Raw genomic sequence first — 18,141 nt, forward strand, 5'->3', positions numbered from 1 at the left:
ATTGAAATGAGTGAGATGGCCAGCGAACAAGGCCCTCCTTTAAACACAATTGCGCTCACAAAACAATCTGGCCTCAGAGGCGATGGCAATACCTACGAGAACGAGTTACTCTGAGCTTCAGCCAGACGCAGCCTCTTGGCATGGTTTTTGCCCTGGTAGTGTGCCTGTGCCACAGCAGGGGAGCTGAAGGAGGCGTCACACAGCTTACAGTAGTCGTTCTCGGTGGCTAGGATCACTCTGCCTCCTGGCTTGCAGGAGCCCACCTGCCAGAAGAGACACAGAAGCACAGTCACACCTTCGCTGTCCTCCAAGATCCACGTGAGCCCTGAGACACAACCAAAGCCTAGGGCATGGCCGCAGGCACTGAGTTTTGAAAGGAGAAAGTGATTCCTGGGAAAGAGAGGCTGGGAGACCCTTTGTCCTTAATTGGATTACAATTACCTAGGAACCAAAGCACCAACTAGTGTCCACTGAAGAAATGTTTTTAAAGTGTGGACATTGAGGGTATGGAAGAGAGGGAAGCCTGCTCAAACCTGGCTAATAAGCTCTTACTGAGCACCAGCTGTATACTGAGCAGCCCACCTAGACAAAAGCTGCGAAGTTTTGAAGGCTCCAGTCCTATAACTCTCCAAATGCCCTGTGGATAGACACCCAGGGAAAACACCTAGGAAGCCAGGAAATAGGTATTAAACTCCACTGAGCTGACAAAAAGTTACAAAGTAAACTTTGGTTAGACGAGACTATACATTATCTAGAACAAATGAAAAACAAACAACAACAACAGAACCCAGCACTGTCTGCCCTGGAAGACAAGATGCCCAGTGACAGCACAGCATCTTCATGCTTCAGAGGTCTGTGCTAAACAAGGTGGCCACGGCTGGTTTCCCAGGAGGAGGGAGGGGGACAGCCCTCGGATTCCAAAGAGCATCCCAGAAGAACCCATAATGTAAGAACAGCAGGAAGTGTCCATGCTGCCACTCTTAATGTATCTCATTTTCCCAAAAGTCTGAGGAGGAGGCTCAGCAGGGGTACCTATCTGAAGCCAGAAAACACTTAGAAAAGTAATGTTATACCTTGGTTGTTGGGAACATCAGGCTAAGATGATACAAAATTTTACCCTGCAACATTTTAAAATACACATCATCATGGAAAGTTACTTCGCTTTCCCAGGCTTCTAGTAAAGCCCCCAGGAGGCTCACTCTGCTGGCCCATGTACCAAGCTTGGAATAATAAGGCCAACACTTCCAAGTAATGGCAAATTCTAAATGAGGCCAGGGCCCGGGACTGGAATGAAGCCAATTATAAACTTATCTAGTGTGCCGGATTTAAGACAGCGTGAAAGCAGTCAAGATGAATAATATTTTAATGGAATTTTTCTAGATTTATTTTACTTTATACTCGGGAGTTTTTGACTACATGTATGGATGCGTATCACATGGATCTGGTACCCTAACCCTCCCAAGCCAAAAGAAGAACTAACTTCCCCTAGAACTGGAGTTACAGGTGATGGTGAGCGACCTTGTGGGTGCTTGGAACAGAACCCAGGGCCCTTGGCGAGAGCAGTAAGTGCTCTTAACCGCTGAGCCATCTCTCCAGCCCTTAGATCTTTTCCTTCCTTTCTTTTTTTTTTCTTTTTCTTTTTAGACACTGCATGGTCATTTCGCCTAAATCGGAAAAACATATAAAAATGGACATAACGATATTTTCCATCATCTCACACATAACCGCCAAGTCTAGTGAGAGATCTCAGGTTTCAAAAATGTTGGCAGACACAGCTAAAGGAGTTCAGAGTGCCAACCACCTTTCAGGATGTCACCCAGCCTGACCCTGCAGACACAGGCACAGGAAACTGTACTCGTGACCACCTGTATGTGAGGCCCTCTTCCCCCAGCACTGCCTCACCTGCGGAGGGACAGGAACGAGAGGCGTGGCCACAGGCTCCGCCACGCTGCTCATCCTGGCTGGAGGCGGACAGCTGTTAGCGGCATAATAATTCCGGAGTTTCTTGCCATGGTTTTTACCCTAGAGGTAAACACAAAGCGGAGAGTTTGTCAGGTGGTGATCATCAGCGCGCTCACCGGGGCAGCACTGTCTGCTGTACACCCAGGACAGCTGTGTACACCAGCGGCCAGCTGGGACTCCGTCTTAAAGAGCAAGAGTCTGCCCTCGGCTATGATCTGCTGCTGTGGTAGACGTCACGACCAAAAAACGACTTGGCAGGGAAAAGGTTTATTCTGGCTTCCGCTTCCTGGTCACAGTCCATCACTAGGTCACAGCAGGAACCCAAGCAGACACAACAGATGGATGCTGCTCTCCTGCTTACTCACCAGCGCATGCTGAGCAGGCTTTGAAATACAGCACAGACCCACCTGCCTGGGCAAAGACAGTGATACCCAATGTGGCCTGGACCCTCCAACATCAACTAAGACAACCTCTGACAGACATGGCTGCAGACCAATCCAAACTAAAGCAATCATTGAACTGAGGATCCCTCTTCCCAGGGTTTGTATCAAATTGACAGTAAACACAAAACAGGACAGAGCCTGTCATTAGGTTCTAAGAGAGAAGTTACATTTATCCACAGAAGATAAAAGAACGAAGCCAAAAGACATTAATTTCCTCTAAGTTTCCAGAGATGTCTCACAGTCCCCAGTGCTGCGTCCTACCTGGCGCCTATCACGGTTCAGATGCCACTGCATCAATAAAAATCTTGTGATGCCCTGGTCCAACTGACTTCAGAATCAAGTCATGAGACGGCTAATCCAATCATTTGTACAAAAGCTGCACTTACAAAGAGTCACTTCATACAGAGGTGAGCTTATGAGCGAGCCTCAGTTCATTTGCTGCTCACAGAAATCCTGTAAGAGTTTGCTGATACCGACCAAGCCTGACAGAGGAGGACCTATGGCAGGGTGGGCACACACCTTCAGAAGGACCCATGGCGGGGTGGGCACACACCTTCAGGAGGAGGACCTATGGCAGGGTGAGCACACACCTTCAGGAGGAGGACCTATGGCAGGGTGGGCACACACCTTCAGGAGGAGGACCCATGGCAGGGTGGGCACACACCTTCAGGAGGAGGACCCATGGCAGGGTGAGCACACACCTTCAGGAGGAGGACCTATGGCAGGGTGAGCACACACCTTCAGGAGGAGGACCCATGGCAGGGTGGGCACACACCTTCAGGAGGAGGACCCATGGCAGGGTGGGCACACACCTTCAGGAGGAGGACCTATGGCAGGGTGGGCACACACCTTCAGGAGGAGGACCCATGGCAGGGTGGGCACACACCTTCAGGAGGAGGACCCATGGCAGGGTGAGCACACACCTTCAGGAGGAGGACCTATGGTGGGGTGAGCACACACCTTCAGGAGGAGGACCTATGACGGGGTGGGCACACACCTTCAGGAGGAGGACCTATGGCGGGGTGAGCACACACCTTCAGGAGGAGGACCTATGACGGGGTGGGCACACACCTTCAGGAGGAGGACCTATGGTGGGGTGAGCACACACCTTCAGGAGGAGGACCCATGGCAGGGTGGGCACACACCTTCAGGAGGAGGACCTATGGCGGGGTGAGCACACACCTTCAGGAGGAGGACCTACGGCGGGGTGAGCACACACCTTCAGGAGGAGGACCTATAGCAGGGGTGAGCACACACCTTCAGGAGGAGGACCTATAGCAGGGGTGAGCACACACCTTCAGGAGGAGGACCTATAGCAGGGGTGAGCACACACCTTCAGGAGGAGGACCTATGGCGGGGTGAGCACACACCTTCAGGAGGAGGACCTATGGCGGGGTGAGCACACACCTTCAGGAGGAGGACCTATAGCAGGGGTGAGCACACACCTTCAGGAGGAGGACCTATGGCGGGGTGAGCACACACCTTCAGGAGGAGGACCTATGGCGGGGTGAGCACACACCTTCAGGAGGAGGACCTATAGCAGGGGTGAGCACACACCTTCAGGAGGAGGACCTATGGCGGGGTGAGCACACACCTTCAGGAGGAGGACCTATGGCGGGGTGAGCACACACCTTCAGGAGGAGGACCTATAGCAGGGGTGAGCACACACCTTCAGGAGGAGGACCTATGGCAGGGTGAGCACACACCTTCAGGAGGAGGACCTATAGCGGGGGTGAGCACACACCTTCAGGAGGAGGACCTATGGCAGGGTGGGCACACACCTTCAGGAGGAGGACCTATGGCAGGGGGGCACACACCTTCAGGAGGAGGACCTATGGCGGGGTGGGCACACACCTTCAGGAGGAGGACCTATGGCGGGGTGAGCACACACCTTCAGGAGGAGGACCTATGGCGGGGTGGGCACACACCTTCAGGAGGAGGACCTATAGTGGGGGTGAGCACACACCTTCAGGAGGAGGACCTATGGCAGGGGGGCACACACCTTCAGGAGGAGGACCTATGGCGGGGTGGGCACACACCTTCAGGAGGAGGACCTATAGTGGGGGTGAGCACACACCTTCAGGAGGAGGACCTATGGCAGGGGGGCACACACCTTCAGGAGGAGGACCTATGAGGGGTGGGCACACACCTTCAGGAGGAGGACCTATGAGGGGGTGGGCACACACCTTCAGGAGGAGGACCTATGGCGGGGTGAGCACACACCTTCAGGAGGAGGACCTATGACGGGGTGAGCACACACCTTCAGGAGGAGGACCTATAGCAGGGGTGAGCACACACCTTCAGGAGGAGGACCTATGGCGGGGTGAGCACACACCTTCAGGAGGAGGACCTATGGCGGGGTGAGCACACACCTTCAGGAGGAGGACCTATGGCAGGGTGAGCACACACCTTCAGGAGGAAACACCAGCACAGCAATGACTTTCAACCTTATCAGCACAGCCCTTATCACACATCCTGGTGGCTTGGGGCAACACACTGAACATCTGCCAAGTCAGCATGGCCTTTCTCACCAAGTTTTAAGTCATAATTCACATAATTCCTTAAGCTAATAAATGAAGACAAATTGGTAGCAAGGATTAAAAAAGCACTCTGATAGGCTGGAGAGATGACCCAAAAACTAAGAGAGCTTCACACTACCGTAGAGGACCCAGCACCCACTTCAGGCAGCTTATGGGCACCTGTCAATACAGTCCTAGGAGATCACTGCCCTCTTCTGACCTCTGTAGGCTCCTACACGCACATCACACACATACAGTCATGCAGGCAAACATACAGTCATGCAGGCAAACATACCGTCATGCTGTTGCACATATACAATAAATAAATAAACAAAATAAACCTTTAAAAGTACTCTGAATAAGGGCAAAACAGTTCACTACTTGTTAAACCATGTTGTAAAATTTAAACCTACATACCAACATTTACATGCTCACAGCCTAGACAGCTAAATTCCACCATCCAAATGCATGAGCCGTACCATTCCCATGGGACTACCAGAGAGTCAAGTATAACTACATACTATATATACTGTATCTTAGGTGAACTCTAAGCAGCACATCACCGTTGATCCTCCCTCCTTTCTGAAATAGTTCTTCCAGAATGTTCCATCTTCTGTGGCTCCCTCTTACCTCTCCAGTCTCTCATCCCTAACAACCTTGAGCTCTGCCGTACCCAAGACCCACCCTTGGCCCTCTTCTCTATCGTCTGTGCTCCGACTCTAGTTCCCTATGCCTGGCCTCACAACTTTATGAGACAACGAATAACTGTGTGGCAGATGGTCGTGGAGGTGCACGCCTTTTATCCCAGCACTGAGGAGGCAGAGGCAAAAGGATCTCTGTGGGTTCAAGGCCATCCTGGTCTAAATTCTGAGTTGAAGCCAGCCAAGGCTACTTAGTGAAGGTGTGGCTCACAACAAAACAAAAATAAATAACACACAAAGAAACAAACAGAAAGGACGAGGTAGGACACCCCTGTAGTCCAACCTGGGAGGTTGAGGAAGAAAGGTCACACAAGTTCAAGGCCTGCCTGGGTAACAGGAAGGTGGAATACAGTACTAGAATGCAGTCCAATGAGAGGAATTCTGGATGCTTGTGAGAAAACTAAAAAGGTTTGTGACCTCAGTTTCTTCAAAAAACGAAAAACACAGAATGCTCTTGGAATGTATTTTTCATGCCTCTTCCAGGCATACCAGATAGGAGCGAGTTTACTTCATCTGCTGTTATTCATGTGCCTGTGTGGAAAAACGTGAGTTAACCACATTTGGCTTGTCCTTGTGACTCCACAGTTTACTCAGGTGACTCTTAACCCTAGGAGTATAAATTGTCTGATGCTCTGAATAAAGTTAGCTATTGCACAGGACTTTAGTCGGCCTCATTTTTAAGCCTCCATCTCCCAGGTTCCTGCCACCAACAAGAGCAGGAAACTCAGCTGGGCGTGGTGGCGCACACCTTTACTCTCAGTACTCAGGAGGCAGAGGCAGGTGGATCGCTGTGAGTTCGAGGCCAACCTGGTCTCTACAAAGTGAGTCCAGGACAGCCAGGGCTACACAGAGAAATCCTGTCGTGAAAAAAAAAAAAAAAGAAAGAAAGAAAGAAAGAAAGAAGAGCAGTAAACCCAAGAAAACTGAGAAGGATTTAGGGACACAGCTCAGTGACAGAGCACAGGCCTCTCATGAACAAAGCCCTGGGTCTATCCCCACCACCACACCTCCCATCACTATCTGGCAAGCCCCACTGTAATTAATAGTCACTGCCAACGAGAAACATCACTAACTAAGCAAAAGTGTGATGAGAAATAAAAATACACACGTGGTCTCAAAATATCTCTCCATATGATCCTTACTCAACAGAAAAAAACTATCTTTTCCAAGGAGATCCTGGTAGGCACCACCTTAATTAAGAGATAATTAACACCATGAGAACGGCCCCTGACTCAGGCAGCAGGGAGGACACAGCATCGTGTCTGTAGTACTCTTGCCAAAAGAAAAAAAAAAAAATCACATAGCCTGACTCAATTAAACAAGGCAACACTCTACAAAGCTGTTCTTCAAAAACTGTAAGATCATTAAAGCCGGGGAAGGGGCTGCTCTTTCAGAGGTCCTGAGCTGTATTCCCAGCAGCCACATGGTGGCTCATAACCATCGATAATGAGATCTGATGATCTCCTCTGGCCTGCAGGTATACATGCAGACATAATAAATAAATTAATCTTTTTTTTTTTAATTTTTAAAGGAGGAAGAAGAAGAAGGGGCGGAGGAGGAGGAGGAGGAATGGCCTGTTCAAGTTAAATAAAACATTAATATTACATGTAAAGTTTAATTTTGGATTATATGGCAGAGGTAGAAGGGGCTATGAGTAGACAGCAGGTGGAATGAAAACAGTTTGCCAAGCACAGGGAGCACTGAGGTTTCCACGGGTGTTGGCTCTTTGGTTTTGCTTTGGTCAAGTTTGTTGTTGCTAGAGTTTGTTGTTGTTTGAAACAGTCTAGGTAGCTCAGGCTGGCTTGGAACTCACTGTGAAGCCAAGCTGATCGCCTAACCATCCCACCTCTACCTCCCATGTGCTAGGCTTTTCTGCACGCCATACACCCAGCTCAGCATCTGTTTCTTTTCTTTTGTTTTCTTTTTTGGCTTTTCAAGACAGGGTTTCTCTGTGTAGCCTTGGCTGTCCTGGACTCACTATGTAGACCAGGCTGGCCTCAAACTCACAGCGATCTACCTGCCTCTGCCTCCAAAGTGCTGGGATTAAAGACATGCGTCACAACCGCCCGGCCAGTTATCTGTTTCTTAGTGTTATAATCATATTTTTATGTAGACTATTCATAGTTGGATGAAGCATAAGTCTAATAATAACGTTTTTCTAAACCTTAAGAAAGTGCCATAAAAAAGCAAAAAGCAAAAACAAAAAAACCTGGCCAGGTGGTGGTGGTGCACTCTTTTGGTTCCAGCACTCGGGAGGCAGAGGTAGAAGGATCTGTGAGTTCAAGGCCAGCCTGGTCTACAAGAGTGAGTTCTAGGACAGCCAAGGCTACACAGAGAAACCCTGTCTCAAAAAGCAAAACAACAACAACAAAAAACCAAAAAAGTGCCATAACAGGAAACAGCCGTCCACTTGCAGAACACATGACACCATGTTCCGCTGGGCCCATGGGCTATTCTGCAGCATTCAAAACATCAGATACAGGGAACTGTTGGGGCCACCTGGCATATGCTGACATGAAGGTGCTGTGTCAAAAAATCACTATCCTCAAAAGCAAAAGCAGGATGTATTATAACAAGCAGGTTCTAAGACTAAAAAATAATTATCAGTGTCACCCTCAAGTTCATGACTTCATACTCTTAATTGACATCCTATTAAAAAAGGATTCTCTGAAAAGGAATAAGAAAATTTTTAAAAAGAAGAAGAAAGAAAAAAAAAAGAAATCAAGAGAGTCTTAATGTTTAAAGGACAGCTATCAAATCAAAAAAATAAATAACACCAACCAGGTGTGGTGGCTGGCAGATCTCTGTGGTGCACGGCCAACCTGGTCTACAGAGTGAGTTCCAGGACAACCAAAGCTATATAATGAGTGAGACCCTGTCCCAAAAAACAAGAAACAAACAGATAAAATCAATGTATTATTTCGCACCAAGGTCACTTCCAAAATTAAAATTAAGTGAAATAATAATTAGAAAGGAAGAGACAGGTAACACAGAAGCCCACCCTCACCCCTCAGCCTTCACGTCCAGTGTCACACTGTATTACACAGAAAACTCCAGAAATAAAGACTCACGCATTTAAAGATGCTTGCAGTTCTAAGCAGCATGATAAAGTGCGCAGCCACTACGCTGTGTCTGCTTGGTTCTGAGTCATCCTTCGTCTAGTACACCTATGCTCAACCACTACCTCAGTCTTTAGTCACCAACCAGGGATGGGTGTTGTCTCTGTATCACACTTGTGTGCCGGAACCCTCATTTGGCATGATGAGGGTGCCATGGTGTAAGCACTACAATGCTGGCACTCTTATATGATAAAGAGAAACTGGCAAGCACTCCCTTGGAGTGAAAAGGTAAGAGTTCTCAACTTAGTAAGGGAAAGGAAAACAATATGCTAAGGTGACTCGTGTCTATGCTGAGGGCGGATTTATCCATGAAGTGTGAAGGAAGGAAAGTCCGTGCTGGAGGCACTGCCACCCTCAGAAGTTACAGCCGCATGCACCCACGCTTGGTTAAACTTGTGAACAAATTCATGTTTGGTGCCACCAAAAGGGTCAGGCAGTCCCTGGAGGAGGGTTACAGAATGGCAGCCCCAGGGACAGGAAGAGATTACTGCATAAAAATGCCAGTCGGAAATCCAAAATATGCAGAATGCATATCAGAATAGCACTATGTTTCAATAAATTGGGCAGGGGCAAGAAGAAAGTCATCAGATGGAGACTGTAAGGATTCCAGAAAGGGGGGGCACAGGGGACATTATTTTTTTGTTTTTAAATTAACCATCTCCAAAGGCTTGATAATGGATGGAAACAGATAGAAAGGAGCTGCTACTGTTGAGCAGAACAAATTTTAAAGACTGAGCCAGACCCAGACACATCCATCAGGGTGAACTTTCAGGCTCAAAGAATAAAGAGTCCAAAACCGTACAGGGAAGGAAATTAAAGCAGGTTGCCTACAAAGGAATAAAGCCCAGAGGAAGATGAGACTCAACATCAGATGAGACTAATCAAGGGAGAAACAGTCTTTAACGCTCAACCTAGAGCTAAGCTGTGCTCTGGTATGGCACAGTGCAGAAACTTTTTTGAAATGGAAGAGCTGAGAAATGTTTACTTCCTGTTACTGCCTCGTGTTACTTAGAAGTGAGGTTTGCTGGTGTCTTAGGATTTCTGCTATGTGATAAAATACCATGAGTGAACGCAACTTAAAGGAAGCATTTACTTCAACTTACAGCTCATAGCCCATCACTGTGGGAGTCAGCAGGACCGAGGCAGAAGCCGCGAGGGCCGCTGCTCACCGGCTTGCTCTGCATGACTTGCTCAGCCTGCCCAGGTGTGGCACTGCACCCAGTGGGCTGAGCCACTACACATCAATCATGGATCAAGGAAATGCCCCGCAGACTTGCTTACAGGCAGTTAAAGGGGCATTTTCTCAGTTGAGTCCCTTTTCCCAAATGACATTAGCTTGTGTCATGGTAACATAAAACTAATCAACAAAAGAGACACAATTGCATTTGTTCTCTGTTCCTGTGAGTACTGTGACTATATTACACTTTGACTAAACAAAATGGGGTGGGGGACAAGGAAGAAGAAGATAATAGTGTTTAGAAAACAGTCACCCAAGGAGCAGTGAACAGAAACACAAAGTTGACAGGTTATGCAGCAACCCAGAGGGCAAATGGGTGAAAAAAACAAAAAATGGGGTAAGAAAGAGAGATCAACAGTATGAAGGAACATTCCAAGACATAATGTGGGGAGTGGGGCTATCATGAGCATGATACCAGAGAAAGAAGGAAAAGAAAAGTGAAAAGGCAGGAAACAGGAAAGGCTACGCAAGCAGTCAGATTCAACTGTGAAACAACTAACACAGGTCAAAAGAGGGGGTCAGTGGGCTCCATGCAAGCAAGATGATTCTAAACAAGGAAAAGAAAGACTGAAGAGCTACCATGGGGAGGAAGGTGTTAATGGGCTTATTTAGGGCATGTGATTCTTCTTCCTGTTTTCAAGAACCCTAATAGAAAGTCAAGGGAAAACAACACAATTTCAAGTTCATAATCCACTTATGAATCAAAATTAGGAAGACATAATTTTGAGTAATTTTAATGTAATCCACTTGAATCCCTAAGGACCTGAAATCACAAGCCTAAGTGCAAATGGAAGGAAATAACTGCACTGGACAGAGTTTCTCTACTCAGAAGGACACAAAGGTCCGATGTCGGTCTCCAACAACTGGAATCTACCTGGAAACAGAGCGTGGAACGGTGGAACCACAGCCAAGCCGAGCTGAGAGCTAGGAAGAAGAAAGAAAAGACGCACACCATGTGGGAAATGTCAGCAAGCATCCCACTTTATCACCATGACTTCTTTGTTCCTCAGACATTACTTTGAGTAAAAAGATAATTTTTTTATACTGTTTAAGAAGAAAAATGTTGGGCTGGAGCGATGGGTCAGTGGTTAAGAGCACTGTCTGTTCTTCAAGAGGTCCTGAGTTCAATTACCAGCAACCACATGGTGGCTCACAACCATCTATACTGGGATCTGATGCAATGTACATGCAAATAGAGCACTCATGTACACAAGATAAGTAAATCTTAAAAAAGAAGAAGAAGAAGAAGAAGAAGAAGAAAAATATTACCAACATCAAATGTCACCAAGACAGCAAGAGAGATACAGCTAGATTTGGCCTACAGTGTCATTGGTGACCCCAAAAGGGCCAGGGAGAAGGAGAAAGGATTTAGGCCAGAGGCTGGGAAGCAGTGTTGTGAAATGGTGACTTCTTAACATGCACTCATAAACTTACAGCAGCTGTAGGCATCTTCAGAAGACTCACACAAAATCAAGCCGAAAGGTGGCACGCACCTTTAATCCCAGCCCTCGGGAGGCAGAGACAGGCAGATATCTGTGAGTTCGAGGCCAGCCTGGTCTATGAATGAGTTCCAGGACAGCCAGGGCTATTACACAGAGAAGCCCTGTCTTGAGGAAAAAAAATGATGCTAACTTACATCCCAGCGTGTATGTGCTGGGGTCCACAATGTCCCACATCTAGCTGGGGACCTGTTGGCAGCTGATAGCTTCTGGTGGAATGGAGTCATTTTCTTCAGAGGAGTAGACTCTATTAAGCGGCCCAAGTCCCGGTGGATGTAATGGATGGCCCCGTATTCACACACACAGTCAGATTCAGTGGCTCATTAAAGGAAGAGGACATAAAGTCGGGAGGTAAGCAGGGAAGAAAGGAGGAGTTAGTTGGAGGAGAGAACAGGAAGCAAACAAGCTCAGAAGACATTGCATATAGATGTGAAATTCCTAATGAATAAATAAAATATTATGTAGTTAAAATAATGAGCTGAGCCCGGCATGGTGGCACACAACCTTTAATCTCAGCACTCATGAGGCAGAGGCAAGTGGATCGCTGTGAGTTCGAGGGCAGCTTGGTCTACAAAGTGAGTTCTAGGACAGGCAAGGCTATATAGAGAAACCCTGTGTGTTAAAAAAAAAAAAAAAAAGAGCTGGTCATGGTGGCACACACTTTTAATCCCAGCACTCATGAGGCAGAGGCATGAATCTCTGAGTTTGAAGCCAGCATGGTCTACATAGCGAATGCCAAGATAGCCAGAACTACGAAGTGATATCCTGTCTCAATAAAGAAAGGAAGGAAGGAAGAAAGATGTAAGAAATAAAAGAAAACAAGGAGACACGCAAGTGGGCAAGGAACATGTTGAGAAAGGGCCATATGGGAGTTGCAGGAGAAAGTTCGGGTACATATGATCAAGATACATTGTATATGTATGAAATTTTTGAAAAATAAATAATTTTTCTTAAAAAGAAGAAAGTAAAGGAAGGTTGCTGTTGGACTAATATATTCAGAAGAGCCTGGTTGTTTGTTTGTTCATGATCTGAAGGTAAAGAAATGGGGACGGCTAACAGCCTAAGTATCCCTCAGTAGAAGAATGGATAAAGAAACTGTGGTACATATACACTATGGAATACTACTCAGCTATTAAAAACAAGGAATTCCTGAAATTTGTGGACAAATGGATTGAGCTAGAAATGATCATAATGAGTGAGTTAACCCAGAAGCAGAAAGACTCAAATGGTATACACTCACTTATATCTGCATACTAGCCCAAGGGGTATGTCCCATGAAAGCCTTCACTTACCAGGAAACTGGGACAGAGGGGAGGACATCCTACTGGGACTCTAGATGAGAGAAGCATGGGAGAATAGCAAAGTAGAAGGATCCAGAGGGTCCTAGAAACCTATAAGTAGAACATTATGATAGACAGAGTTGGGCCCAGGGGTCCTGCTCAAACTAAGGCACCAGCCAAGGACAACACAGGCGGTAAACTTTAAACCCCTACCCAGATCTAGCCAATGGTCAGAACATTCTCCACAGTTGAGTGGAGAGTGGGGTATGACTTTCTCACGTACTCTGGTCCCTCATATTTGACCACGTCCCCTGGAGGGGGAGACCTGGTGGCACTCAGAGGAAGGATAGCAGGCTACCAAGAGGAGACTTGATACCCTATGAGCATATACAGGGGGAGGAGGTCCCCCTCAGCCACAGTCATAGGGGGAGGGAATAAGGGGAAAATGGGAGGAAGGGAGGGAAGAATGGGAGGATACAAGGGATGGGATAACCACTGAGATGTAACAAGAATAAATTAATAAAAAAATTTTTTAAAAAAGAGATGGGGACAGCTGGTAAAATCCAGAGCACAGGATAGAGAGTCCAACTGGTCCAGAGCACGGACAGCTGTCTGAGGAGGGAAATGAGTCGCACGGATGGAGTCAGCTAGAGAAGCGGAAGACGGCCAGGGCCCAGCTAATGGCTGGGTAAAAAGAGCTGCTACCCCCTGCCAAGGTCAAAGAAAGAATTGGATGCACTTACCACCTGGTGATCCAGACAGCAAACAAGAGAACCATAAGGGTTCTTCCTCAGGTAAGTGGACCAAGCTCGCAGACTTAGAGTATAATAAAAACTACATTTATACCTGAGGATCGCTGTCTATGAGCTCATCTGCTGGTTGTAAGACACTCAGGAAACTCTTGTCATCCTGCTGCTAGGGAAATTGAGGCAGAGCAACTGTGGGTTCAAGTTCAGGTGGGCAACTCGGTGAGACCTCGTCTCAAAACCAACCTTTAAAAAGGCTGGGGATGCAGCTCAGTAGTGAAGTATTTGCCAAGCATATATAGGACACCAGGTTGAATCCTCAGTGCTGCCCAAGAAGACAGATATGCTGGTGTCTAGGTGTGGATGGCATCTTGGGAGAAAGACTAGATGAAGGTTGACTTTCTCGTTACGAGGTCCTAGGAACTATCACAGCAGCTACAACACTTAGTTTAGCCTTCTAAAGCAGCAAGATGAAATACGGTTCTGCAGATTAGTGCAGGTTGGGTTTGGTCAACTTGGCATATCCAAGAAGAGGGAATCTTCATGAAACAAAGCTTCCTTAACATAGACCTTAACATAGGCAGCCAGGAGTGCACTAAGGAGGCAGAGGCAGGCAGATCACTGACTTCAAGGCCAGCCTGGTCCACAAAGCAAGTCCAGGACAGCCAAGGCTACACAGAGAGAACCTGTCTTGAAAAAAAAAAATAAATAAAACAAAAAACAAAAAACAAAAAAAGATTGACCTTTAGGGAAAGTATGGGGCATTTTCTTGATTAACAATTGATATGGAAGGGCCAGTGCCCTGGGGGCGGGGCCAGCAGTGGGTCCTGGGGTGTATAAGAAAGCAAACTGTGCAATCTATGAGGAAGAAGCCAATAATGAAAGTTCTTCCACAGCCTCTGAAGTTCCTGCCTGGGCCCCGCCCCCCCCCCCCCGCTGAGGGGGTGTGGCCTGAGAGTTGGAGGCTGAAATGCCACACACACCCAATTTAGTTTTGGTCATGGGGCTCTATCACAGCAACAGAAGCTTAACTAAGACACAAACTGGGATCAAGAGTAGGGTTTTTCTGTGACAGATGTGACGATGTTGTTTGGGGAGGATTGTGGAAGAACTTTGTTGAGTATTCGGAGCTTATTCAGCAACTGTGGGAACTAAGAAGATAATCTGAGATGGGCACAGAGGAGAGAGCCTGGCTTCTGAAGTCACTTACAGGCTCTATCAGGGACACTGATTATCTTGATAGAAGAGTCTGTAGTTCTAGTCAGCTGAAGTGGAAGAATGTGGCTGTGATTAACAAGAGACCAGAACTCCTAAAGTAAAACCCTTGCTTTGCTGGGACAATCAATACTGGTCAGCTGGGGCTGAAGAATCAGCTGTGATTAAGAAGAGACCAGCAAGCAGGGCGTGGTGGCACATGTCTTTAATCCCAGCACTCAGGGAGGCAGAGGCAGGCAGACTGCTGTGAGTTCAAGGCTAGCCCGATCTACAAAGCAAGTCCAGGACAGCCCAGGCTACACAGAGAAACCCTGTCTTGAAAAAAAAGAAAACAACAACAAAAAAGAGAGACAGAGACATAGGGAGAGACAAACAGAGAGAGACAGAGAAACAAGGAGAGAGGAAGAGAGACAGAGACATAGAGACAAACAGAGAGAGAGAGAGAAGAGAGACCAGCATCACTGAGGTGAGAAGTCATCGGGGGAGTGCTTCCTCAGTGTCAGCACACACAGGCTGTGGGTCTAGAGGGGACCAAACCTGTACTCAGCACCGGCAGCCTAACCTGGCAATGTATAAAGTTTCTTAAGTGGCATGAAGTCGTCCTGAGGAGCAGCTGAGGCTTAGTGCTGGGAGAGGCCGGGAGAGGCTAGTGAAGGTGCAGCCACAGCTGTAGCAGAAGCCCCAGGACTGACGAGAAGATGAACTGTCTCACCGTGTGGCAGGGCCAAAGCTCCCTGAGGAAAGCCTGGGAGAGGCTTTTGGTGAAGGTGCAGCCCAGCTCCAGTGGAGACGCTAGTATCATGGGATGCCCACTAACAGCAGCAGCAGCAGCTGTGGAGTAGAGGCTGCCTGAGGCTGTGGGACAAGCCATGTGTGCTTTGGATGGCACAGCCAGAGAGCCGGAGCTGCTCAAGCCCGTAAGAACCCAGAAGATCATGAGTCCCAGATGTCAGACCCTGAGCTTCACACTGTTGGACTTTGGATTTGCTTTGATTTGAATGTTAACTGTGCCCTGGTTCTTTCCCCCCTTGGAGTAAGAAAGTATTTAACTTTTTTTTTCCTATTGTGCACAAACCCACAACTATAAGAACCATTTCAGAGAATATTTAGATATTTTAGAAAGACTGTGAACTTTTAAAGTGATGTTGAATTTTTAAAGAAAATTTGGCCTTTTAAAATATTGAAAATCTCAAAACTGCAGGACTTTTCATATTGAACTATGTTTATATTATAATACTAGTAGGAGATCGTGGTGTGGCAGTTTGAATAGGCACGGCCCCCATAGACTCCTGTGTCTGAATGCTTGGCCACAGGGAGTGGCACTACTAGGAGGTGTGGCCTTGTTAGAGTGTGTCACTGTGGAGCTTCGAGATGTAGCTTTGAGGTCTTAAACGCTCAAGCTACGCCCAGTGTGAGACACATCCAGACTCCTTCTGCCCTCGGATGAAGATATAGCTGATGTAGCTCCTCCTCGAAGCACCATGTCTGCCTGCACACCACCATGCTTCCTGCAAAGATGATAATTAACTAAACCTCTGAAACTGTAAGCCAGGCCCAGTTAAAGGTTTTCATTTATAAGAGTTGCCTTGGTAGGCAGGCGTGGTGGCGCACGCCTTTAATCCCAGCACTCGAGAGGCAGAGGCAGGCGGATCTCTGTGAGTTCGAGGCCAGTCTGGTCTACAGAGTGAGTCCCAGGACAGCCAAGGCTACACAGAGAAACCCTGTCTCAGAAAAAAAAAAAAACAATAAAAAATTAAAACAAAGAGTTGCCTTGGTCAAGGTGGCTCTTCATGAAATAAAACCCTACCTAAGCCTGGCATGGTGGCACTCGCCTTTAATCCCAACACTTGGGAGTCAGAGGCAGGCAGATCACTGTGAGTTCAAGGCAGCCTGGTCTACAGAGCAAGTCCAGGACAGTCAAGGCTACATAGAGAAACCCTGTCTCCAAAAAGAAAGAAAGAAAGAAAGAAAGAAAAAGAAAAACTGGATTATGCTTTATTAAGTGATAAGTACTTGTGTATCAAATGGCAAATGGTCACTTGAGGCTCGTTGCTTTTTGTCAACTTGACCCAATCTTGACCATCTGGGAAGAGAGAATCTTAATTAAGAAAAATGCCTTCATACAAGTGGCCTGCAGGGAAGTCTAGTGAATTCTCTTGATTGCTGATTGACAGAAGGGCCCAGCCCACTGAGGGCGGTACCACCCTTTGGCACATGGTCCTGCGGTGTATAAGGTATAAGAAACCAAGCAAGCCATGAGGATCAAGCCAACAAGCAGCACTCCTCCAGTCTCTTCAGTTCCTGCCATGACTCCCCTCAGTGAGGGAAGTGGAGGGTAACCTGAGCATATTAAGCTGAAATAAACCTTCTCCCATCCCAAGTTATGTTGGGTCATAGTGTCTTATCAAAGCAATAGAAACACTAAACCCAAACATTCTAAAATAAAACAGAAACCCATCTCAACAATCAGTATTTACTAACATAAGATACTCAGTTCTCACAATTGTGCAAGGGGAAATAATAGCCTGTGTTTTGCAGGTGTGATTTGCAGATATTGGATAGGGAAAGGTCTTATAATCTAACGCACTGGAGTCAGGATTCCCGCCCAGAGCTGTATAGATTCCAAAGTGCCTTGACCACTAATGAAAATGCACAAGCCCACCCCAATCCCGAAGGGTATTTTACCATTCCTAGTTTATCTGGGTAAGAAAAATTTGAAAACATAAAAATTAGCTGAGGGCAAGAGAGTTGACTCAACAGTTAAGATTGCTTGCTCTGGGGCTAGGGAGATGGCTCAGAGGTTAAAAACACTGGATGCTCTTCCAAAGGTCCTGAGTTCAATTCCCAGCAACCACATGGTGGCTCATAACCATCTATAATGTGACCTAAGGCCCTCTTCTGGTGTGCAGATATACATGCAGGCAGAACACTACATATGTAATAAATAAATAAATCTGAAGAAGAAGAAGAAGAAGAAGAAGAAGAAGAAGAAGAAGAAGAAGAAGAAGAAGAAGAAGAAGAAGAAGAAGAATGCTTGCTCTTCCAAAAGACTAGGTATGGTCCCCAGAACCCACACAGTGGCTCACACTCATCTGAACCCCAGTCCCAGGAGAGCACTCATCCTTTTCTGAACTCAGGGACACCAAGCACACACATGGTACCCAGAAATACATGTAGCCAGTGCACCCATATACATATAAAAATATATTTTTAATTAAAAAAATAAGCTGAGATTAGAAATACTGACAACCATGCAAACCTGGATGGTTGATGTTAAACTGTGTCTAAATCAGTGGACACTGTAATGGACACCAAAGTAGAGCAGGCTGAGAATGACTGGGAAAGAAAGACCCTTCAAGGTCCAATTCTACCAGGCCAAACTCTGAAAATGGCAGAGGAGAGGGGAAAGGCTAAGAGGAG

General features: G+C 46.9%; 1 protein-coding gene across 3 annotated transcripts in view; it reads right to left on the reverse strand.

Annotated features, from left to right (window-relative positions):
• The window catches only part of ZMAT3 (zinc finger matrin-type 3), a 38,094-nt gene that overhangs the window by 8,874 nt on the left and 11,079 nt on the right, over positions 1 to 18,141 (reverse strand). For all 3 annotated transcript variants that reach the window (XM_084769839.1, XM_084769840.1, XM_084769841.1), the window contains exons 3-4: positions 1,903 to 2,022; positions 97 to 263 (exon numbers count right to left, since the gene is read on the reverse strand). In XM_084769839.1, the coding sequence (XP_084625965.1) occupies positions 97 to 263; positions 1,903 to 2,022 (287 nt within the window). The remainder of the gene's footprint in view (positions 1 to 96; positions 264 to 1,902; positions 2,023 to 18,141) is intronic.

The sequence above is a fragment of the Acomys minous genome (genome assembly GCF_964271855.1).
Source record: "Acomys minous genome assembly, chromosome: 19".
Lineage (NCBI taxonomy): Eukaryota > Metazoa > Chordata > Mammalia > Rodentia > Muridae > Acomys > Acomys minous.